The sequence below is a fragment of the Lethenteron reissneri genome, chromosome 20 (assembly GCF_015708825.2).
Source record: "Lethenteron reissneri isolate LAM-NWPU_2019-01 chromosome 20, ASM1570882v1, whole genome shotgun sequence".
Classification (NCBI taxonomy): Eukaryota; Metazoa; Chordata; class Hyperoartia; order Petromyzontiformes; family Petromyzontidae; genus Lethenteron; species Lethenteron reissneri.
This window is the reverse complement of record NC_083798.1, coordinates 5,091,408-5,115,859: the sequence shown is the minus strand read 5'-3', so window position 1 is coordinate 5,115,859 and position 24,452 is coordinate 5,091,408. Positions and strand designations below refer to the sequence as shown.

At 39.5% G+C, this 24,452-nt stretch overlaps 1 protein-coding gene across 1 annotated transcript in view; it reads left to right on the top strand.

Annotated features, from left to right (window-relative positions):
* Positions 1 to 24,452, top strand: part of THSD7A (thrombospondin type 1 domain containing 7A) — a 329,681-nt gene that overhangs the window by 252,585 nt on the left and 52,644 nt on the right. Inside the window, 1 exon segment of the mRNA XM_061554639.1 lies at positions 9,661 to 9,799. Coding sequence (XP_061410623.1) covers positions 9,661 to 9,799 — 139 coding nt within the window.

The following is a 24,452-nucleotide window of genomic DNA, read 5'->3' as shown; positions in this document are numbered from 1 at the left end:
TTGAAAAACACAACTGATTTATTAGAAATCCAGTTCATTAGAAAAAGTCAGCAAACCCAAACTTTCTAAGCATATGGTTTGATTCGATAATATTCTTACAGAATGTAATTTGACCACAGCTGATGTGTATCCACCTGAAAACCTGCAGGAGTGAATTTGGAAAATGTACTTACAGACTCATGAGTCTCTTTAAATTCAGCGTGTGTTATATTTAAGTCTTGGAAGTGTGTCCGAATGGTCTTCTAAATATATAAAATAGATAAACGCGAGGTGGAGGAGAATGGTAGTGCAGTTGGTTTACGCACCCGTGGCTAACATTGGAGGTGAGGGGTATCTGAACCATATCCTCACCAACCTGCACTGACCAGAATTCTGTAGGGCGGTCAAACAATGCCCATGGCCGACAATGCAAGGGGAGGACTTCTTTCAGCAGTGGATTGGCAAAGATCCGAACATGATCATCGTTAGCAATATAGGGTAATGACGACGTTGATCATACATGAATGGGCAATGCAATCAATATGAACTGAACGATAGAGTGAAACATGGCTAATCATAATTCAATTACTGAACGTGTCTATCACGAGAACATCTGTGGTGCAGCTTATATTAAATTTACTTTACAATGTGCAATGTAATTTATTTTAAAAATCCCCAGCATTTTTTTCTCCTACCAAACGTTATACAATCAATCTCTTACCGAGGTAGTGAATTAATTGTGTTCAATTGGTTTATACGCCGTTTAACATTGGCAGGGCCTTTGCACTGTGAAATGCAGCGTTAAACATTTTCAAAGTTTGTTCAATGTAAACGGTGTTCCTAGCGACAGCCTCTAAACTCAATTACCTGAATGTGAACCTCGCCATCCAGGGAAGCATTAAAAAAGACCAGCATATTGGCTGTGGATGCTGGCTTATAGGCTCGGTTCAGTCCCCTTGCCTCGTTTAAATTCATGAAGCATCGTCGGCTCCGACGTCTGCCTTTAAGAGAGCAGGTTGTAGATAAGAGGTGAGGAAATGAGTTGAGGACTAGGGTATGTGTAATGGAAATATTACAGCAAACTTCATTTTGTCTTCAAGCAATTGAGTTTGTTTTTTGGTTTATGCTTCACGTAGTGCAGTATTTTGCAAACGACCTTTGAATCTGTGAATATGTTCTTAACTTAGCATGATTAAATCACACCTTATAGTTACTCAATGTATATACTCAATATAACAAATTACAGCAGTGTAAGTCAATCCACTGATGGATGTAGGCCTCCGCATGCTGTGTCAGAAAGTGAACAAAACTACGTGCATATTCAATGTGCTCTCTTGCTTCCACACACACACAGTTTTGTGTGAATTTGTAAATCCTCATGTTTTATGAAAACAGTGTTGTATGCACTTTATGTTACTATTAAACAGGTCGCTACACAACATGCAGTGCTGGGGTCAAAGTATTAAGAACACACATAAAGTTCAATAAAGGCAGAGAGATGGATGTGCTTTATAAAAGGTTGTGAAATCTAATTCTGTTTGACCTTTGCTTGGTAATAGTTCCATTAAAGGTTTTTAATGGGGAATTCCAGCCAAAATGGTTTATACTTAGTATTCTAACACTTATGTATATGTTTTCTTACTAATATGCTTTTATATATAAATATATGAACAGCTTTTAGAATACATAGTGCATTTAAATAAATGAGTGTTAACCATAATTTCGTGAGGAAAAAAAACACATGTTGCTAATATCGTCACATGTGATTACAGGTTAGAACTCATCATTCTTACAGACAGAGCAGATCCAATACACAAGTTGAATGTAGTTGTCTATATGCAGTAAACAATGTTGAGTGTATTTGTCAATGTCCTGCTTATATGTGAGTATGTGTTGGTGGCCACATGACCCTTGGGAAAACTCTACAACTTATGAGGCAGACACCTGGCTGATTGCAGAACTCTCCCATGTTAGCAATGAAAATTGATTTATCAAAACAATCTAACACTTCATTAACCAGCCCATACATTTTAGTGTACCACATTGACAATGGATGATAACGTTTTCCTGCTGTACTCTGTACATCTGGATGCGACCACATTAGCCGTTTTGGCTGGTTCACCATTGAAGGAGAGCTTGTTAGCTCAATTGGCCTTACCCGAAATAAACTGACCGACTGATATAAAATTGACCACAAGCTCACTTCATTGGACATCCACTGAAACCCAAACATTATGTTGAACACGTTCATTACTCATACTGCCTCCAAATAGAACATTATTTAGAATAGGTGAACATTCAAAACAGAATGCCTCTTCTTCAGAGTAGAAAGAGCAGTCGGTTAACAATCTTAGTAGTAGGTAATTACTCTTAGAGCTATAATGCATTAAAAGCATGAACAATGTTGAGGTTTAGAAATTATCAGTTAGGGTTTGAGTTGTAAACACACCATTCAAAAATAAAAAGGTAAATACATAAGCAGAAGTGAATTAAATATGTATTCATGTGTGTCTGCAAAACGTCATAATGGGAAGTAGGATAGCTATGTGGACTAAGAACATCAAAGAAATGCCATCTTTTAGCCCAGGAATAGATTTAAAAAAAATTTCTGTCACCAGAATGCCATGCTCATGTAACTGTAGGGGTGTTAGAGAGAGAGCCCGTTATGCATGGCAGCCTATGGCAAACAAACACAGTGGGCGGGGCTACGTAAGTGCACGGGGAGGTGCCCTCTACGACGTCCGAGCCAGGCACCCTGGGGGGGGCTGGTTCGAACGTTATGATCCCCCGGGGCCCCACCCCTCAGCGAGGGGTTGGGTATAAAAGGGGATGTATCAAAGGGCTCGGCAGTTATGTTAAAAAGCTAACCAGAGAAGACTGAAGACGTCTTAGATAGAGCCCTGGACTCCCCTGGTTCGCTGTCCTTATCAGGGCCGAACAGGACAGAGCCAGCGGCGTGGTCCCGAAGCCAGAGCCGGTGCTCTTGTAAGAGCTGGTCTGGGACTCCGGGTACCGGGCCCGACTTACCAGTGTCGGGCCAGATAGCCTCCCCTAGCCCATTAGTGGAGGACTAAGAGGCAGGCTAGGAGTAGCTAGGACATGTATCCTCAGCTAGTCGGGTGAGGGGGCCGATACCCCCTCCAGTGCTGTATGCCACGAACGTGCTGTGTCAAATAAACCCGTGTGCCTCCAACTCCGGTGTCCAAGAGTCGTGAACGCTATTACATAACTTATTTGAAATTGACAAAAATCCTTGCAAAACATATAAACAAGAGTCCATTTCGATATTGATGGAGGGATAACTTTGTGGCTCATGTTCCGACACGGTGTGGCGAGGCCTCCATCCAACAGTGGATTGACAAGGGGCTGTAAATGTATCATTGCAGGCATTCATCGTCGCAAATGTACGTGGAGCATGAAGCAATACAAAATGTTGATATAAAATGCATTGTAGCTATGCAAGGGAGAGGCTCAAAAATATGTAAATTTATTGCATGAGTTTGCAAGAATTGTAAATATTTCTACAGCCTCAGTGGAAGAAATGTAAACCAGTTTGATATATTTTTCTATAGATTGTTTCTCAAAGATACATTGCATCTTGGCTGCCGAAACAGATACAATTAATATTGTTTTTTCTAAGACACTAAAGCTTTTGTTCTATCTGCCTATCGGTAATAACATATTAGACGACATGGCTATGTGTTTGGCACAACTTGTATCTTTTCGTAAAATTGTTGTGTTGGGGATTGATTGACCATACTTTATCATGTAGGTCAATGCAGGTTAGTGAAGGGGAGTCCAGGAGCAGATAAGATATCACTCGTGACTGATGTTAGCCATGGCTCGGAATCGAATTCAGGCCACTATATTTTATGGCACCACTCCACATCCCAAATTCTGAAAGTACAAATGCATTATTTTCTGCCAAAGTGGATAACATTTTGTACAAATACATGATTTAAGTAACATCGTTGTTTTTATTGCCACAATACAAGCAGTAGTTCATAATGATCTGGACAATGTTCTGTACTGTAGAGATACAAAACGTGCTAATGGAAGGCTTTTATAACACCAGACAAGCCAGCAGACCACAACCTGCTGATGAGACACAGAGAGGTTGATGATGGGACATGATTTGCCTTGCTGCTCGACATTAATGATGTCCAGAAGGGCCATTGGTTGACAGACTTAAATGTTGATGAAACAGACCATTAGTTTATTCATAGTTACAGATATACCATTATGCAAATTAAGATGGTGCGTTTCTTGTAGAAATTACTTTCTGCAGCCTAACATTTCATCCAAATAATTTAAACTGATTTTTCACTGCTTTTTAACTTAGCAGTGTAATGTTTAGAATATAATTACAGCTTTTAAAATTAATGTACTTTTAATAGTATTGACTAAGCTGTCAGTGTATAGGGAATGGGATAATTAAATAAATCAATGTTTGCTTTGTAACATCTACCACCGATAATTCATTTTATTTTAATGCTGCCATGAAGGTTATGTAATGTAAATTCGTATGCTCAGGTGCTCGTTGGATAATTGTTACATTGCATGATCGTGAGAGATGGTGATGGCTTGGGGAGGCTTTCATCCAGCAGTGGATTGATCATGGCCGATGACGATGAGTCCAAATGATTGCAGAGCAATTCTTCTTCTTGGTTCTTTCGGTAAAGTCACGTAGAAGGGAAGTAATAAAATAATAAAATAAAACACAATAAAATAATTCTCACGACGTTTCGGCCACAACGCAAGCAGCCGTCCTCAGGTGAAAACCAGGTCCGTCGAGGCGACAGAATTATTTTATTGTGTTTTATTTTTATTATTTTATTACTTCCCTTCTACGTGACTTTACCGAAAGAACCAAGAAGATGAATCCCTGCAGTGACGAAAGATTTAAATCGAAATTCAGAGCAATTCTTCTTTGGTTTCACACGTCAACAGCATTATTTAATATCAGAGATGACCTACAGAGATGGTTATCGTATATTCAACCGTCTTGTATGTGTAACGCGAGGGGTTAGCGAAGGGAGGGTGCAACTGAGGTCGCACAGGTGTAAGCGGGGAGACGTCGATCAAGGCACCAGAGAGGCGGCAGTAATTAGGGGACAAGCATGAATCGAGCGGGTGCATCTGGGGACGAACAGGTGCAAAGCTTGGAACACGGGGTAGACGCCGGAGAGGAGAGAGATGGAGACGATATGAGAGAGAGCACGTGCTGGAGACACCGGGGACTTAGTTTACATTATAGACTCCAGTACACTCACTCAGATTAAGAACCAGGCTACAGTCTATATTAGTGGTTTTTGTATTTTCTTTTTTCTTTTATTTTATTATTCTTCTTTTTCTATCTACGTGACTTTACCGAAATAACCAAAGAATATGAATTCCTGCAGTCACGAAAGTTTTAAGTCAGTGCTTTTTAAACTTAAAATAAATCATCTATCTTTGACTTATTTCCATGCATGCGTCAATTGAATATCCTGAATAAAATTATACTACTTAATGTACAAATGTTATTTTACCTTGTGACAGAGACTTATTTGTAATTTCTTATGCTTGTAAATTATTTGAGCGGTATTGTATTATTTGGAACTGTGATGTTATTCAAACTGTAGTAAGCCACCCAATGGACTGTACTTTGAAAGTTTTACATATACCAATGTGCAAATAGATATACATTAACTAGTTTGTGTTTTCTTTATCATACTACTTTATATATTCATGGATTATGTCTGTCTCGGCTCAATCAACCTAACCACTTTACAATGAATGCTCTACAATTGCATAGGTCAGTTCCCGACCATTGTACGGATTCCGTTCTTGATATTCGTTTGTAAGCCAGAACACAATAATGCACTATCCAGGAACTCCTTTACTTACAAACGTTCCAGATGTGTGTTCATAAGTCGATTTGTTTGTAAGTCAAACTTTACTCCTGTTGATCCAAACATGTTGAACGGCATGTACACAAATCACGGGGAAAGGCTTTAAAGTTGTATAATCTTCTGTAGATGTAGATTCCGCTGGTTCTTCTTGCTACCACCCTCAACACTTTCAGTGTAAAATACTGTGATTCAGTAGTGATTAACAAAAATACTACACTGAAACAGAATTGTATCTCTGTTAGTGCTTGCTAAGCGCTATCATTCTTGATGTTTTAAACCTATTAATTACACAAATTGCTCTCAATTTGGTAGACCAACTATGCATGCACTTGCTTGCAACTCAAAGTTTACGAGAGCATGCAAAGCAACAAAGTGGACAGTTTTTTTTGTTCATTTAATTCAGGTGTTCTATTCACAGCAATGCACCAGACAATGTTGTGAAAACATAATTTTCCAGCAACATAAATTCTATACAAAGTTAACATTACATGGTATTTGTGGTGAGTGTATCACATCTGAAAAAAACTAATAAGACTGCAGGGATCCATACTCTTTGGTTCTTTCGGTAAAGTCACGTAGGTATCAAATAAAATAAATTAAATCACGACGTTTCGATTGCAACACAAGCAATCATCATCAGGTGGGAAAACCACGGCAAGAAAATGTCAGGTTTTCCCACCTGATGATGATTGCTTGTGTTGCAATCGGAACGTCGTGACAATTTAATGTGTTTTATTTTATACCTACGTGACGTTACCGAAAGAACCAAAGAGTATGAATCAGATCAGGTTTTGTGGTATATGCCAAAGAACACTTGCTGGCAGTGGCCAGCCCTGTGTGTTTTACTATCTGGGATGATAATCCACCCCACAGCCTTTAGGAGGTCACCACATCACCACCCGAGCATTGGCTCAGGGCACCAGAAATCCACAGAGTGCCATGGATAAATAGCACCGGCCTGCAGAGTGATTAATCGTCCCTTTCTGAGTGGTGCAATTGCGCCATGACCGGCAGGAAAATCAATGGCAGTTTAATTCAGGGCTTGTGGTGGGAGGTTGGAGAGTGTTGATGGTGGAGTTGAAATGTTGAATTGGGAGGGTGTGAAGGGGGGGGCTTTTCAGAGGATGGGGCAGAACATATTCGCCCAGAAAATGCTTCAGACTTTAGAGGGTTGTTCTCCCCGTCTGGTTAAAAAATCACCACCTCAATTGGACTGGCGGGGATGTGGCATCCCTGTACAAGGCGTTGGGGATGTAGCTTTTGAGAGACGGTGATGATATTGTGGCCTCGAGCATTGCCTTGTATGCTTTAAACACAAAAAAAAAACTCTTCATTGATTGTTACGTGTATGTCTACATTATTATTTTTAACTACGATATACAATGGTCGTGAAGGTTTTGGGAAATCTCATGTTGTATTTTTTTTCCACTGCACCATACAAAATTGTTGTGCATCACTCGGCAAGTTACATGTATCGTGCAAAATGTAATCATGTAGGGTTGTTTAAACAATTCTTCTCTGTTTATTTTGTTTCCCTTCTTTCCTTATTGCTCGCTGACCCCGGTGACTCCAAAGGCACAGGTCAGTAATTCACCACCCTCTTCTGTATTATTAGAACCCCATCAGTTCTCTCCTTTTAGGGCCCCACACATAAATGCGGTATTTATTTGAGATTGAAGTTCCATTCAGTTCTGGAATATTAGTGACTCACAGATACCAGTGTGCTGATGTACAACGTATAACAATGAGCACAAATTCCCCAATAAGGTTTCATTCAAAGGCCACACATGATTGCGGCATTAACTATGACCTTCATTTTCTCGGAGTGCCAATGTCGGGCATGGCTACTCTTTTTAAATTGAAATATCTGCAATTATATGCCAAATATACAATGCTAAAATTAATATGTATCGTGACATTGATTGTTTTCCGATACATAATGAATTGTGATAGTTTTATTTTGCATTGAAAAGCAAAACATCCCAATACGATGTGGAGTAGAAAGTATAAAAATGGAAAATATATGTAAACTATACAAATGTAACAGTAATGAATGGCTATTTACGTATACTATATGGTATTATCTGGGTCAGAAATTCGATTTTATGCCATTGCCGTCATTCACCATTTGTATCTGGAGCAAGAAATAGGGCAGCATCTTCCAATGCGTTTTTGTATTTGTGCTTTAACTGTCACCAATATTGCTGCATGATATTAACACGTGTCAATGACATGAGCATTGGTCTATCACGATTTATTACTACTAAAGTGTTTAGTGTGATGCCGAACAGCGTTCATACCACGACATAAATATGTGGGGTATGTTGGACAGGTATAAATAACTAAAATTCATTATATATGCATATTATGCCAGACAAACCTATGGATAAGTATTGTTATAAATGTGTCAAAAAGAAACGATAAGGAAAAGACTTTCTCACCAAACCGTAATATGCATTAATGATGATTTAAAGTCAATGTTGCCTACAATGTGTTCTTTTTATGTATTTATAGTCCTTTCAATTTAAAGAACTAATATGGCCATCTAAATGCAAAGTGCATAAAAGGGTACATTACCAAAATCAGTGCAATCTTTAATGGATACTGAAAATGCAATTTTGAATTTAACACAGTTTAAAGAAAATACTGCTACCCATAAATTCGTATCACTGCATTCTTTTCAGGAAAGAGCATTGTCCCTCAAAGCCAATGTGCACCTGAATACTTAATGCACCATCTTCTATTGTTGCACTATAAGGAAAATGTTTAGACCCAGAACAAGTGAACTCATGGTTGTCCTCATTTTTAGTCTGTTCATGAACATTATAAATGCATTAGGTTGCTTTGAACTTGCTTGGATGTTGACCAAGGTGGAAGTAATATGCATGACTTCAGTATCACTTTTGAAATGATTCCATTTGCATGAGGATAAAAGTTAATTCGCTTTTAAACTGCGATGCGTTTAGTGCCAGTGGCTATGAGTATAGCACAAACTATGTTGCAATTTACATACTCCATCTGTGTACAGCGTTTTTTTTTAATCTCTTATGCTGTGTAATATTCTGTCCAAGATTGATGCCATTTAATGAGCAGGTCTGGATCCGTGCAAGACATTGTTCCAAAAAAAACAATAATCTATATTTTTGGAACAATTATACAATAGTATTTTTGGTTTGTTGCGAAACAAAATCGAGTTTTTTTCCACAACAAAGCAAGTTTTTTTTTCATAACAAACCAAACAAACCTAGTTTTTTCCACAACCAACAATACTATTCTATATTTTTTCTTGATTTTTTCTTCTTTTTAGCTCAAGGGTTCGTGCTGGATCTTGAAATAGTTCCTCCTGTGTTGTTTCACTCGTGTTCATCTGAGTCACATTAATATGCACACGTTTGTGTGCTTGTGTGGGTGCATGAGTTTGAATGCGCGTATGTACATGTGTGTGTGTGAATGGGGGTGTGTGCACAGACCGGTAGTGTGGAGAGCGGTAGTGTAGCGGTTAGCGCGCTGCGCTACGAACCCGGCGCCCCAAGTTCGATTCCCGCTCACGTCCAGCACCAGTGACGATTATCTGAACAAGTCCTGGGCCTCCCCGAGGTCGACTCAACCTCAAATGAGTATCTAGTGTGGTGTGTAAAATAATCGCCACTGGGGAGACAAAGGCGGCCAGGTGTGTTGCTGGCCACCCACACCCTCGTGTACTGTGCCAGTCTTCGTAGGTGCTCACTAACAGCACTTGCCCCAACAGTCTTGTCAAGGTATACACGGGGGGATCTTTGTTTTTGTGCACAGGTGTACGAGGCTGTTCCGTGTCACAGTGAGTGTGGCCAGCATGTGTGGATTTCTGAGCCATGGACTGTGTGCCATGTGACGCGCATCGGAGCCACTGACAGCTGTGGAGAAGGGTCACAGACACGGCCAGTTCGGTAAGTGTATTAATATTTTACATAATGCATCACATACAAAAAAAAATTGCATGCATATACAAGTCACATATAATATTAAACACGTTGAAGCAGGGTTAGAGGCAATGCTGCCAGTTGTTGAAGGAGGCTGGCATATTGCCTCTCATGTTCCAACGATGTTAATATATATCAGGACAAAATATGAAAATGTACACGTGCAAATCATTACTTTATCAGACACAGCAAGTGTCGTACATATAAAGTTTCCACCCCCACCCGCTACTGGCAGACCACAGAGTTTGGATAATACTGGTAGGAACCACCTGGTTCCACCAGCCCACAGGGGATTATTGTGTCCGTCCGTCCGTCGTGCATCCAAAAATGGGAGGGGTGGGGCTGGGTGGAGAGGGGAGGGTGGGGAGGGGCTGGGTAGGCAGGGTGGGGAGGGGCCGGGTGGGGAGGGGAGGGAGGGGCTGGGTGGGGAGGGGCTGGTCACCCCGTGGTGCCCTTATAAAACTCAACGTTTAACCTACTCACGCCGGCTTGTGCCCGCCCTCACAGTCGGGCATATTTGCGGAATACACCACGCCACCGTTGACCCTGGCCATTGACCAAGCAACCCAACGTTCCTACCAGCTCCCTCCGCAGGAATGTGTTTGTTGGCGCGAGTTTCTGGCGTGTCTCTGGTTTGCTGCCCTAATGAGTTGGATGGACCGAATGGCTCCATCTCGTTTGAACCTTTCTGATGTTTTTATGGGGGTTGTGAGATATATATATTGCCAATTGTGCATCTAAAAAAAAATCTTGAAATTGTTTCGTAATTTTAACACGCATCAGCAAGATATCAGTTGCACTGCTACCAATTTGTTTTTCCAAATGTTAAAATCAATCCTTTGAGGCACATTTTTGTTACTTGTCAAATGTAAATGTATGTTGTTGTTTCATTACCTTAATAGATCGATCTTTGCTTGGAGGATTTAGATTGGAACGTATTGTAAGCAACAGAAGCAATACTGGTAATGCTAATTCGTTCCCCTGTAAATCCTCAATAAATCTCAAAACTCCTGCATTAAGATATTTAGGAGATTCCATTGATGAGGATTTAGCATGTAAGAAGAAACCACAGTACTTTGAGAAACCGAATCATATACGGAGGTGACACTCAGCATTGCAATTTCCTGGCCATCTCGCACAACCCTGGCAAGTCCTGATGATCACCTCCCTAATTACTGAGCAAGCTAATCTCTTCCAAGCTTCCAATCTGATGAGATCCAGAATGTTTAGCATGGAATGGTCATAGGCAATGAAGTAAGTTAAACTGCATAACGAATAGGGCCACTTTTGCAGATTGTCAGAATGGCCGAAACACATTCCCTTGGAATTTTACACATTGATGAAAAAGAATAGGCTTTACCCTTTCCGGCAATAATACAGGAGGTATTAAGCTGTTCAGACACCAGACAGACACATATTGCGAGTCATCAAGTCTGCATTAACCACGCATGCTTGTGGTTAAACATGCAAAGAAATGTGCTTTAAAATTACGTATGCATTGTCTTTGAAACTGATTGGCCTACACCAGAGACAACATCCTTTATGGCATTGTCTCACCAGCGTAAAACCAGGGAACGCCGAAAGGCGAACAGCACAGAGGCAATGCAAATATCAAGGCATTCATAGCTCGGGTTCAGCAATTATATCTATGGGACCATTTTTTTGCCAGCAGGAGGTCATGGCACAGACCCAAGGGTTATGGGTTAACCGACTAAATTGACTGGCAGAAGCACCACGTGTCCTGCCCATTGTGCCAGTTTGCTGCGTTTTAGCAGCTGGGCACTCTGCTCGTTGTCTTGAGCATTGCCCTCTGTCATTGTTGGAGGGTGAGTTCCTTTTGAGCATCCACACATATGCACACATTCTCACCTTAGAGGTGAGAATTGCTCTCCCCAGACATGTGTTTTGACCTTTTGGTCTCATCAGCATGGTGCAGCTCTGGTTTTACCAACGACAAGAAATCATGACACTTACAACATACTAAGAATGTTCCTTGATATAATGGGGTCAGAAAACACTGTATATGTTTGTTAGCATTCATATTGAAAATACGTGATGAGTTTTTGTTGCAATGTGCCATATTGAAAATAGTGTTGTCATACCCATATGGGAAGGAGCAGTTGGTGGGGCTGCTGACATTGCTGGAAAGGCTAGTAACATTGCTCACTCTATTAAACTCATTACAAAAAAGCCAAGAATTTCCATAACTGTCATCTTGCCCCATGAATTGGATGCTGGAACACATGACATACGACGGTGTAAATGGTGCCAAAAAATACCATTGGAGCCAATTTTGTGCTTTCATTTTTTTTAATTCACATCACGTGTATTGACACTTCACCATTTACTGTATCTCTTTGAGAGGTTGCAATATTCAAAGGAGAATATTAATTTGCAGAACGGTATTGCCTTATACAAGCCTGCTGTTACCTACTAAAGTTTATTGCTGTGTACCATGGGTGGTTTCAGTTGTGATGTAAATTAAAGGGGTCGTTCCTTGTAGAGTGCTTGCAATTACTCCTTTATTGGGTATTGTGCTTTTTTGTATGAATCTCACAGCTGTGAGGCCATATATTGACCAAAGTGGGAGTATTTAACTTTAATTGTTTTATTACGTGGAGATTGATGACAAGTTTGAGCATTCCCCCATTGGTCTGTCATGATTACCATCCACTTTTTTTATCTGCAAAAGTTTAAGGGAATGCATGTACATAGTGTAAGTCAGTATAGTATGTGCAAAATAAGTGTTTTATTTTATTAAGGAAATAATGATGCATCGATTAATCAATTAACATAAATAATTCAGGCTGAAGCTACATCAAGTCACCTTTGTCGGAATAAATATTGCTTTTATTCGTGCAAAGTATATATAAATACAATGATAATTTTACAATTAGGCAAATGAGGTTAACAAAACTATACAAATGAGACCGTAATTAAATAAATAATACAAACAAGAAGTAAAAATGGGGTAACAAAGTATACATCCTCGAATTCACCAGTCGACATTAATGTAACAATTCAATTCACCAACGAAGTGAATTGTTAAAATCATATGTTTTAATACACACTGGATGCATGTATATATAATTGCATACCTGCACAGTTGCACAACGCATGATATGGCTTGATGTCATGCATAACATAGTATTTAATCACGCTAAATGATTAAACCCATGGCACAATAATAACGTTAACATTACATTGTGAATAAATAAAAAAAATTAACATGACTAAATGGTTAATATAGAATAGAATGCAGTACTTTGCCACGTCTTGGCTTGCAGATAATTGTATCTAGATTTTTTTTTACTTAGAAATAACAACAAAATTTACGAATCGGTCATTATTTTCTATTTTTTATTTTCTTTTTTTCTTCTTTTTCCTTTTTCCTCCTTTACATTCGTCTTCATGTAACATTTATATTTCATTTGCAGAGATCAGAAGTACTGTAATTGAATCTCCCACACACCCAATTCCATGCATACATAATGTTATTAATGGGTTCTAATTAATAAATTGATCCAAGCTTATTGGCAAGCCAGCATCATTGGGAACTGCATTGAAATACAGTCCATTTTTTGTCATCCACCATTCCCCACTGTTCAGTAGCTTTTAGGTGAATTTTAGCTCTTCAATTTTTTTATCTTTTTATTATTATCTAATTACTTGGTGAATTGACTCCTGACGAAATTACATCCCCTAGAAGGAGCTTAATAGACCCCCTCTTGAGGGTGTTTTGCCTTCTATTCCATGCTTGCCAGATTTTTTGGAAGGGATGGTATTACCCACATTGTGCAGTATACTCATTCATACTGCTGGATAAAGAGAGGCATTGTTTTAACTGCCGTGCCAGGAGACCAAATCGGTAACCTCTGGATTGCAAGTCCAGTGTGCTTCCCATTACACCAAAGGAGAATCTGCTATTATTAGTCTTTTGGGGTCTAATCTGCCAACATATCAAGGTGTGGGGATTAGAGTGTGGCCTGCTACTGTTTCATCAACATTTTTTGGACTCTTCCACGATGTTCTTACTGATGTGTCTGGTGCTATGGCGCCACGGTATACAGGAAGTCATAGGTTCGATTCAGACCTGACGCCTGTATATTTGGAGTTTGCGTCTTTTCCCTGTGGTCGCATACATTTTTCTCTGGGTCCTCCGGTTTTTCCCTCCACATTTAGAAACATGCTTTGAAAGTATTTGCCTGTTAACATTTTCCACATGATGATAAGCCACTTCGTTGAGGTGTTATTTATGGCCAGGTCTCTTCTGAAAAAGAGCTATAGAGCTCAGTGGGCCGTTGGTAAAATAAAAAAAAATGCAATACTTACTTAACAGTAGTGGTTGGTGGCGATGGGTGGTGGTGATGGCTGGGTGAGTTTTTGGGATGGTTTGCCTGTGTGTTTTGTCCCATCATATTTGTCCAGACTTCCCTGGGACTGGCTGTCACTAACAACTCCACCGGGACTGGCTGCTACTAACAACAACTGCATAGGCATCTCTGCTGATGCGTTGACTCTCAGTAGATTGTTTGCCTGCTGTACATACACGGGTGGATATTTTGTCCCTGCGTTACTCGGCTCCCTCTGCCACTGACCTTGAGTGTCTTTCTGTTCTCATTTTCTATGTTTTTTCTGATGTATTTCCTATGCATTTATACGTCGCTCTATAATTATGTGGTATTTAAGTGATGGCCATGAAGAGCAACTGTAAAAAAAATACTTTGAAGCAATTTAGCCATTTTATTTCTTTGTCTCGGAGTTGGTGAATTGGAGATATTCTGCCTATTATTAGCGTTTGCATTTGGGGTAGTGCAACATTGTGTTCCAAGGTACGGCTGCACACAGGAGAGCCTTTGATCTTCCAATTGTGCATTAAGTATCCGCATCTGCCGTAGTTTGTACAGACCCGGTTGAGTGCTGCATCTATTGATGTCATGGAAGATCGAAACCGGGCGGTCTGATGGTGGGGTCGCTGATCAGGAGTCTGTTGGACACATTGCTGAAATCGCATCACGAAAGGGTTTTGTGCTTGCTTCCAAAATGTCATTTTAGATCTTGCAATCGGCGCAGTATGTTGTTTAGATAATCGTTTATTGGCGAGTTTTGGTCAGCTTGATCAATTGCTGTTAGTCTAAAATCTGATCCAAACCGTGATCTATTTTGTTCAATTCAGTGGAATGAAAATGTGCATTAAGATTACATGTAAAAATTTGCAAAATCAGTGACTGCTGTGACACTGAGTGACAGAGAGTGGAACGTACAGATCGCAGAGCAAAGGTGAATTTAGGTATAATTTTTTACTGTTCAGGAAATGAAGTGGGCTTGTGCAGGAATCGCCGTTAAAAGGAGTTACTGCAGATGGCAGAGACTGCAGATGGAATGGCAGCCACTTTGGAGAATGTGCCAGAATGGATGACCCCAGCAGATACAGTGGTGAGATCAGCTCATATGCAGCATCAGTTCGATTATGGCATTGCGATATTGTCAGGTTGAGTAAATATATGGGAAGGTCTTCATCTAACAGTGGATAGATCATGGCTGATGATGATGATACGTATTCCAGAGAAACCTAATGGTAACATAATTTCTAGAACAGCAAAAAATAGCGTTGAAAAAACATTGCAATAGAAGACACAACAACAGAGATGACTTTACAGTTGAATGGATGTCCATCGTTACATTTGGAATCAGGATTCATAAGACCCCTTAGAAATATATGCTTGTATTAGATCATTTGTCAGAAATTCCCCAGAAATTGAGTAATATTCCAGAAAATGGGACCCAAATACTTGTAAATTAGTTTGTCACATTGAGCTGTTTGGAGTTAGGTTTTCAGCAATATATAATCCCAAAATGGCCGAGGCAATTAAATATTTTATTTCTGGGACACTGTTTTTTCCAGGGTTGTACTTAACCCCGCGACTGGGGTACCAATCAATCCGAAATCAGTGCTACTCCGCAATGTCGAAACGCAGCGAGTACGATTGCGCGGAAACCCTGAACGCTCGTACGCACCGTGGCGGTGCATCGTGTACAGCTCGTCGAGATGAGTCGATTGCCGCATCGCCGAACAACAACAGACTAAAAATGACTGCATCACGGATATTATATGGCACCCCGGGGTACTGCCATAAGGTTCACATAATCCTTGACAGACTGCCATGGAGTGTAAACTACACTTCGTGCTTTGCCAGAAGAAATTATATATAACTGAATATCACTGCCATATTTAACTGGTATTTAACTAGATATTGCTTCCATATATGTGACAATGTATATCCATATTATCCATCAAGTGATAAAGTGGAAGTTAAGGAAATATTGTAAATAAGACTTAATATTTGGCCCCCCGATAACTATATTCGTAACAATTCAAAACATCAAACAGAAATTATTGATGAAGTATAGGAATAGCATGCCCTAGAGCCTCCTCTAATCGTTTCCACAATCTACATTGGTGATTTAACAAGTGGCCTCAGTTGAGTGTAATCAGTTGCATCCTGACTTATTTTTGCAAATGAGTTCTTGTTCATTTCGGTGATTGAGTGGTTTTGGTGCAGCACGTGATAGCTTTCGACATTACGACAATCTATAAAGTGTTTACTACGTGTTGCAGTATAGAATCACGTAGCAGATGACTTTTGTATGTACACGGAGGGGAATAAATTAAGCCTAGACTTTACAATGCTCATCTTTTATAGTATGCTTTAAATACAAAATAGAATGCCATTATAAAAGGCCAACACATTTTAATAGTATTTCATGATGATATATTACTCTCTAATTTAGTGAACAATTTTGAAAGAGTTCAGGCCTCAAGAGTTGTATTGTATTATACAAAATATATATCTCAGTTATTAGCTGATAAATATGTATATTTAGTTTGTTTGGTAATAAAAAAAAAAGGCATGTATAGATTTATGTTACAGGCTCACATTCCCTGATGCTACATAATTTCATTTTTCATAGAATACAATTCTGGGAATTGTTATTTGGCTTGAGTATTGCCTCATCGATCAGCACGGTTGGCTATGTATGGTGCGAAAGAAGTTCAACATACAATACATGAAAATCGGTTGATTAATTTCCAGACCTGATTTTTTTAAACAAATGTCATCTCTGCTCTTTCAACACCTTTGCTTGAGCAACAAAAGGCTGCACTCAAAGTAGGGATCCAGCTAAGGTTGCTCTCTAGTTATGTATATACAGTATATATATAAAACCTACATTCATATGATTCTGTATCATGGATCTTAGTTGAAGAAAGCTCTTCTTACATGGCTGTAATTGCCATGCTGTATTATGTTAAATGGTGAGACAGACCTATTACTAGCCTGGGGGGAGGGTGTCTTGACCTGTACGTGGCCTCTGCACAACATACAATCGTGCAGATATTAATATATACGACACAAGACCCTGGTTGTTCCTATTAAATACATTATATTTTTAGTGTAGCTCAGCATTTTAGTTTGTAATTTATGAATGAATGGTCCGGTGTATGCATTTCTATTGTGTGTTTTTAACATGTTTTAATGTTGACCACGTATAAAATGAATTAACATTTTTCAAGAAGAAAATTCTGCTGAGGTTTCCACATATGGAGGGAATACATATTTATTATTTTAGCTCATGATGGACTCCCAATACTTCTCGGTGCTGCTCAGTGACGGTCAGTGTAGATAACACATTTCATATGGCTCCTACCCTCAGACCTCTGATATGGTTTTCTGTCCAGCGAAGCTATTTATTCTGTCAGTGTACTTGATTGGCACGTACCACGTTGACTCACGTGCAAGTCCAATGCCGTGCAGTGTCTGTGATGATTTGTAACGTGAAGCACATGCCAGCAGTGCAGAGAACATAGAATTCCCATAAGAAGCAAATTAAATTGCATTTATGTTTAGAATATCTATGCATGTTTTAACAACAATCTGTAGGTGTTTTTTGGAAGTTTTATAGAAATTAAGCTTTTCGAATTTTTCCTTTTTTATCACTATTCGTGTTACTTTTAATAGTATAATTGACATTATTTTTCTAGTATTGAGTAACAAGAATGTAGAACCTGAAATTAAGCTCTGTAACATGAGTCTTTATTTCTTCCACATATCTTGGTATTCATTCTACGTGCCACGATGTACATTAGCAAAACGTCCATCTGCTTTGGAGTGTTTGTTTTTCTGTTGTGTGCCGATGCCAGGTGAATTTTGGATGTTCGCTTATGAAGGTAAATGCAGCCGTTTGAATCACTCGAACTTAATCCATCAGCCAGCGGGCCTGGAATGGCCACCATCCACAAACAGCAAATGTGGTTGACCAAATAAACTCATTTTGGAACAAAATATGACTTTATTGTTCATCTAATTCGGTGAGGCACAACACTGGCACAAAACAGATTGCAGTAATCTTGTGCTGCGTTCCCAAGTGCTTTGAAGAGGGTTCTGGCCCAGCCCACTTTGGTTCATCGCATAGCCTAGGGCTTAGCATGAAGATGGCCCATCAGTAGCCTAATCATCATCATCATCAGTCATAATCCACTGCTGGATGAAGCCCTCCTCATGTAATTTTCACCTCCCACGGTCTCACGATGCAACAGTCTGCCTGGCACCGGACACACGAGCCGATCTCATCACCCCATCTCCACAGTGCACGTCCTCTCGGGCACATTCCCTCCTTTGGCTGCCACTTAACGCTTCTTCTTGCACATGTTCCCTAATCCATGCGCACATGTCACTGTCTCCCAGTATCATCCCAAGCATGCATCTCCACCATCCTTCACTTTTGAGCCTATGTTACATTTTCTTTGTCAATGTCCATGTTTCTGTTTCACGTGCAATACGCATCGATTCAATACTTTTTATGTACATTGGTAAGTCCCCACAGCCAATATGCAATTCAAGGTTGGAGGAGGTGATGCAACCTATCACACCAGGCACACTGGAATTAAAACTGCCTTAAGTTTAAACAATAAAATAAAGGCAACGGAAAGCCAACAGGGCATAAAACAACCTAAGTTAGAATGGGTGCTAATAATGACTAAATAAAAAAGATGGCGGAACGTGAATACTCATTTATTACATACTAGTTCATAAAGCCTGTTTCGCCAGGCAAAATCTTTCAATAAATAAAATAATTAACCTGATATGATTTTTTAAAAATCTCAAATCAGACACTAACAACTACTAAAAATATATTTTTCCGAAAAAAAACAAATTGTTGAGGACTTGATTAAACCTCTTATATTTAAAGATGTACCAATCGGAAACTGCTCAATTTAAAGATTATGTTCTCGATTTATTAGAAAGAACAAAAACTAATGAAAGTAATACTTTATGGGGGGGAAACTCTTTTACAGTTTTCGAATTATTTAGATTTAAACGTAAAATGCGTATTTTTTTCTTCTTTCAAACCCGCTTGAAACCGAAATATTTCAAGAAAAATAAAAGGTAGAACAATGATTCTCGCTTTAACTGTATTTGTTGTTTAACGCTCTATTAAACGAAAAAACCCGCGATCTTGTATTTTGAACGGGGGTCTTAAAATGAAAGATCCCGGATTTTCAGATTTGTTGTTTGTGTCCTAAAAGCTACCTATATACCAAATGTCTGCTTTTTACCTTGTCGGGAAGTACCCTAGCCATTTTTGAGACACACAGATTAAGGTCTTTATTTATACAGATAACAAAACCCAATACATTTTGTGTTCGAGAAAAAAAAGTCATACCGGGGAGTCTTGAAGAAGCATCCCTCGCTAAAAATGTGCAAAAGGATTTGTCCTTATTTCCGCGGGCGAGTGCGTAGGATGCTTCCGAGAGCTGCTCGGGTATAAGCGCGTAACACGTGTAATGCGCATGTAACACGCTTACAAAAGCAGAACCTTCTGCTGCTGCTGGAGCTGTCCGTCAAGCTGTTACTGTTGGTGCTGCCATGAAAACAGGAGTCTATGGAAATGGACTCGTGCCAGCAACAGCACTTTGTAATGCCCCCTTTAGAACGTGGCATTTCATGGTTTAATTTACCTTTACCCACGAATGAAATTGCAAGACAATTGCAGATTCACGTTTGAACCCTCAAGCCGAAGCTCAAATTAATTTTACAATTTTTGGGTAAATGCACGTGCAAAGGACTGACATTTTTTTTCATTTGGAGTCATCAAAACTTAAATATTTGTTAAGGAACAAAAAACACGATTCTTCATTCCAATATTTCAATCATATCCATTATGTGCTCTTGCATAGTATACATATTTAAAAATACTTCTTGAGATAAAAAATTGTAGGCTGAATTTTTTTACAATTACCAGTTTATAGTACATATTAATAAGTAGGCTTAGTTCAGCCAATATGAAGTATTTTTTGTTGTGTTTGGATTTGCGTTCACATTTGAAGTAAAATAACAATTTCCACTTGGATGGGTTTGCTATTCCCACTGGCAGGAAAAAAATAAAGCACAATGAAATATTGGTCATGGTTTGAGCTGAAGGATTTTTTTTTTTAATTGTTGCTTGTGTATCTGTGTAGGGAGCGGTAGTGTAGCGGATAGCGCGCTGCGCTACGAACCTGGCGATCCGGGTTCGATTCCTGCTCACGGCCAACACCAGTGACGATTATCTGAACAAGTCCTGGGCCTCCCTGAGGTCGGCTCGGCCTCAAATAAATACCTGGTGCGGTGTGTAAACATCGCCGCTGGGGAGACATAGGCGGTGGGGCGTGGTGCTGGCCACCCACCCCCTCGTGTACCGTTCTGGCCTTCATTGGTGCTCGATAACAGCACTTGCTCATACAGTTTGTCAAGGCTCTACGGGGAATCTTTATCTTTGTACATGTACAATGTTGAGTATTTCCACAGCCCCTCGCACACACTAATCTCAATGCAATTAGCTAGCAGCTTTGTAGCCACGCCGTTTGAGACCCATTCAGGGAGATGGGAAAAGGCGGCCATGGCTGTAGTGACAATGTCACAACGCGAGGTGGCACAAACATAGGAAGGTCCACAGCCTACACGCTCTAGGCTTTTGGTAGTCTCAAAGTGGTTTTGTAGGGTCATGGGAACAGCATTGGTAGATAAGACAGTTATATCACTTTCACGAGAAGGGCAATAACATTACGAGGTTTTTTATTAATTAGAACGCCATAGTTTTAGAAGTCACTCACAAAAGCCCCACCTAGTGGAAATGTCACGAGTTTCCACTGCTCCTGAGGAAGGATGGTTGGTTGTTTGTGTGCAGACTTCCTTTATTTCACATCATTACAAACATCTTGATCTGCAGGATAGTTCTGCAGGATTAGAAGGATGCCTTGGTGGTCCCCATGAAAAAAGGGCACAAGCATTTCAACAGGACCTAAATCTCTGTTTTATTGACCCTGCCAAGGCCTATGATACCATGAATAGGCGAGGGCTCTGGGTTATTATTTGTGCTTTCAGAATCCCTGAACCTCTACTCCCAATCATTACGGACCTTCATAATTGTGTGCAGGCCTGGGTAAAGCGGCATGGCCTGGAGTCAGAGTCATTTTCTCTTCCCCTGGGGGTGTAACAGGGATGGTCCTGTGGCCCCTGCACTATTTAACATTTTTTTTTTACCACATAGTTCAAGAAGCTTTCCAGGGATGTGCCACTGGAATTCCCATCTGGTACAGATACAATAGGAAGCTCAATGCCTGGGTGTGTTTAAGGGATGGCTCCCTATTGGTTAATTATGTTATGTATACATATGATCTGGTAATTGCTGCCCATTATTTAAACGCATATCTGTACTAGGTTGTAACATTCAGGGTGGGCTGCCTATGGTCCATCCCACTCCGGTCATCTTCGCAGTGGCTTTTGGCTAGCCGTCTGGAACGCTTTTTCTTCTTATATTTGGAAGTCACTATTAAATCTAGATTTTTTTTTTTTAGAACTCCCCCGCACCTCCGATAAGCATGGTTGGCTACGAATAGTGCGAAAGAAGTTCAATGTACATACAGGCTGGATTGTGTGAGGAGCTCGCATATCCTTGAACGATTTAGACACAGTCCCATCAGAGAGCTTCTCCGGTAGGCTAGGCTGCGTTTGCCGAGTCATGTAGCCGCATGCGAAGTTACCGCGTGCCAGATTGATGGGGCTAAATGGGTGCGGCATGGGCAGGAGAAGAGATGTATTGATGTGGTACAGAAGGACGTCGAGCTGATTGTACTTGCTGATGACTAGTACCAGCGGTGTCAAGATCGGCCTCCATGGAGGAGGTTCTTGAAAGATGCTACTGGAAAGTTGGAGGCAAGTTGCCCTCCAGCAACAATTTATGTCGGGGGTAGCGACGCTCACAACATGTGGCGCACCAGGTGGCTAATATGCAGAGCAAGTTGGCACACTGGGCAGCACAGGTGGTGCTGACCTCCAGTGAACAAGCTTCAAGGTACACCTCGCCTGGAACAATAGCCGTGGTGACGTCACCTCCACTCATTGACGAACAACGGTTGTTTGTATAATTAAAAGTATTATAAACGGGGTATTGATATTTTTTATAGCATTATGGTCACTGGAGAAACTACTTCGAGGGTGAATTAGCATACAGATATAATATATTTATTACAGTGTTTTAGTACAATGTTGAATTATTTTAAATGTTGGAGTTATATTGACCAATGAACATGCCGGATTATCACCACCTCTCGTAAATGATCACCAGGGCAAACACATTTTGTTAATGTTTATACATGCACAATTAATATTTAAAGGAAAGAAAGTACTCCTTTTTAGTGCATTACGCTGTCAAATAAAGACAATAAGGACATCGCTAAAGTCCACAAATAACTAAGAGATGTCAGGACAGAATACATTTCAGTTACTAGGTTAAATAAGGTAACATATAAAGATGTAGATATTAATTTATAATACTTTGTAACTGTGTGCAATTTCCTGTTTGCCTACAGCGATTACATTTGTTTTTAAACTAATTTTCTGACTCAATATTTAAGAGTTGAAAGGTACGATGCAAATCCGAATTTTCATTTATTTAAAAGGATGCAAAATTAGGTGATCTCCACGTATATTCTCACATATGTTGCAAAGTGGAACCATTTTTACCTTTACAGCTTCAAGCCAGTCTTGATATTTCTTCAACTGGGAATGAATGACATTGCCTTTGAAGAAAATGACTAAATTGTCCCACAGCTGCTTTTATGTTTAGTTTGCCAGAATTTAAATCTACATTGGAAGTATAATTATTTCAGCTTAAGCAGTATTTTAATGAAGCGCCTCATCAATTATGAAAGTTTTATTGATAAAATTCCATTCACTCTGCATACTTTGCATTTTGTGCTGTGCAATATCTCCCTTTTAACTTGGGAACCACGTTATTTGTTCAGTATTAAATATATTATTTCAAAATTCGAAAATTACCAAATTGTGAATGTCTGGATTTAAGTTCGACATTTGTTAAATAAACTATGCCTCATTGGTTAATGTTTTCCTATAGCACAGTAACTTAGCTGTATGGATTGCAACTCTTTGTGGACTTCTGCTTTCTGGTCGATCATTTTAAGACAGCAAGTCCTCAAGTAATGGATGAGGGATTTTATGTGCCTTGAAAGATAAAGGCCGAGTTAGCTCGCAAATGGCATGAGCACAGACCGATTTAGGCATTAACGAAAGCATTGATTTCTCCGTCTTTAAAACATCAAGCAACACTTGGATCCATGTGATTGAAATCAGGTGCCTCGCCAGCAAATGGCATTTAAAAATAAATAGCTTAGACATTTATGTTTCTTTCTCTTTCCAGGTGTACATCTTATTTTAAGCTTTACCAGTCGTCCCCAAATTATCATTATCATTTTGTAATAAATGTATTAAATATTTATATTGATTATGAAAAGCCTCTGTAAAAAATATCAACCTGTTTCGATTGTTTAAAGAGATATATATTATTTAATTTAACATGTATTGGGTAAAAACATTTTAAAGGGGTTTTGTGATTCATATATACTCTTCTGTTGTCATATGTAGACTGACTGGGATACCTCTAGACATTTGAGTAAATGTTAGTAGACATTTAATAGTATAACGCAATTGAAGATGGCAGTTTTTTTATTTATATGTGACCCTAGCAGATCAGAGAAAACTCCACAGAGGAAATAGATCCTTGCTATAGAGTGAAGCATGATGTTTATTCCCATTGTTACCGAACCAAAAATAATACAGGGCTTGTTAAATTTTGTAATTTGCGTTTAATTAGGCATGTGCTCACAATTGCCTATACGAGTGCTTTCTACCTCTCACAGTGGTGTTGTTTGGCAGTCATGGTCTGCTTACCACATGTGAAAAGGATACAAAAAAAAGAATCAAACGCACACTCACGCAATACGCAGACATGTTCAATCAACATTATATACGAAGAAAGCCTACTGGAATTTAATCATGAAACGGGACATTATTGCCAATGGTTAATTTGATATTGTCACAAGCCACACATGCATATTGCTCTCCTATGAGATATTCACATTGCATTAGCAGATGCTCTCTTTGAAAGGCATTAATCACATTATGCTTATAATTTGAAAAATGTATACTTATAGAAATATCTTTTCAACAGGCAAAATATTTACTGTTGTCTATGCAGGTCGGAAGATGTGTTTACTCTCTCA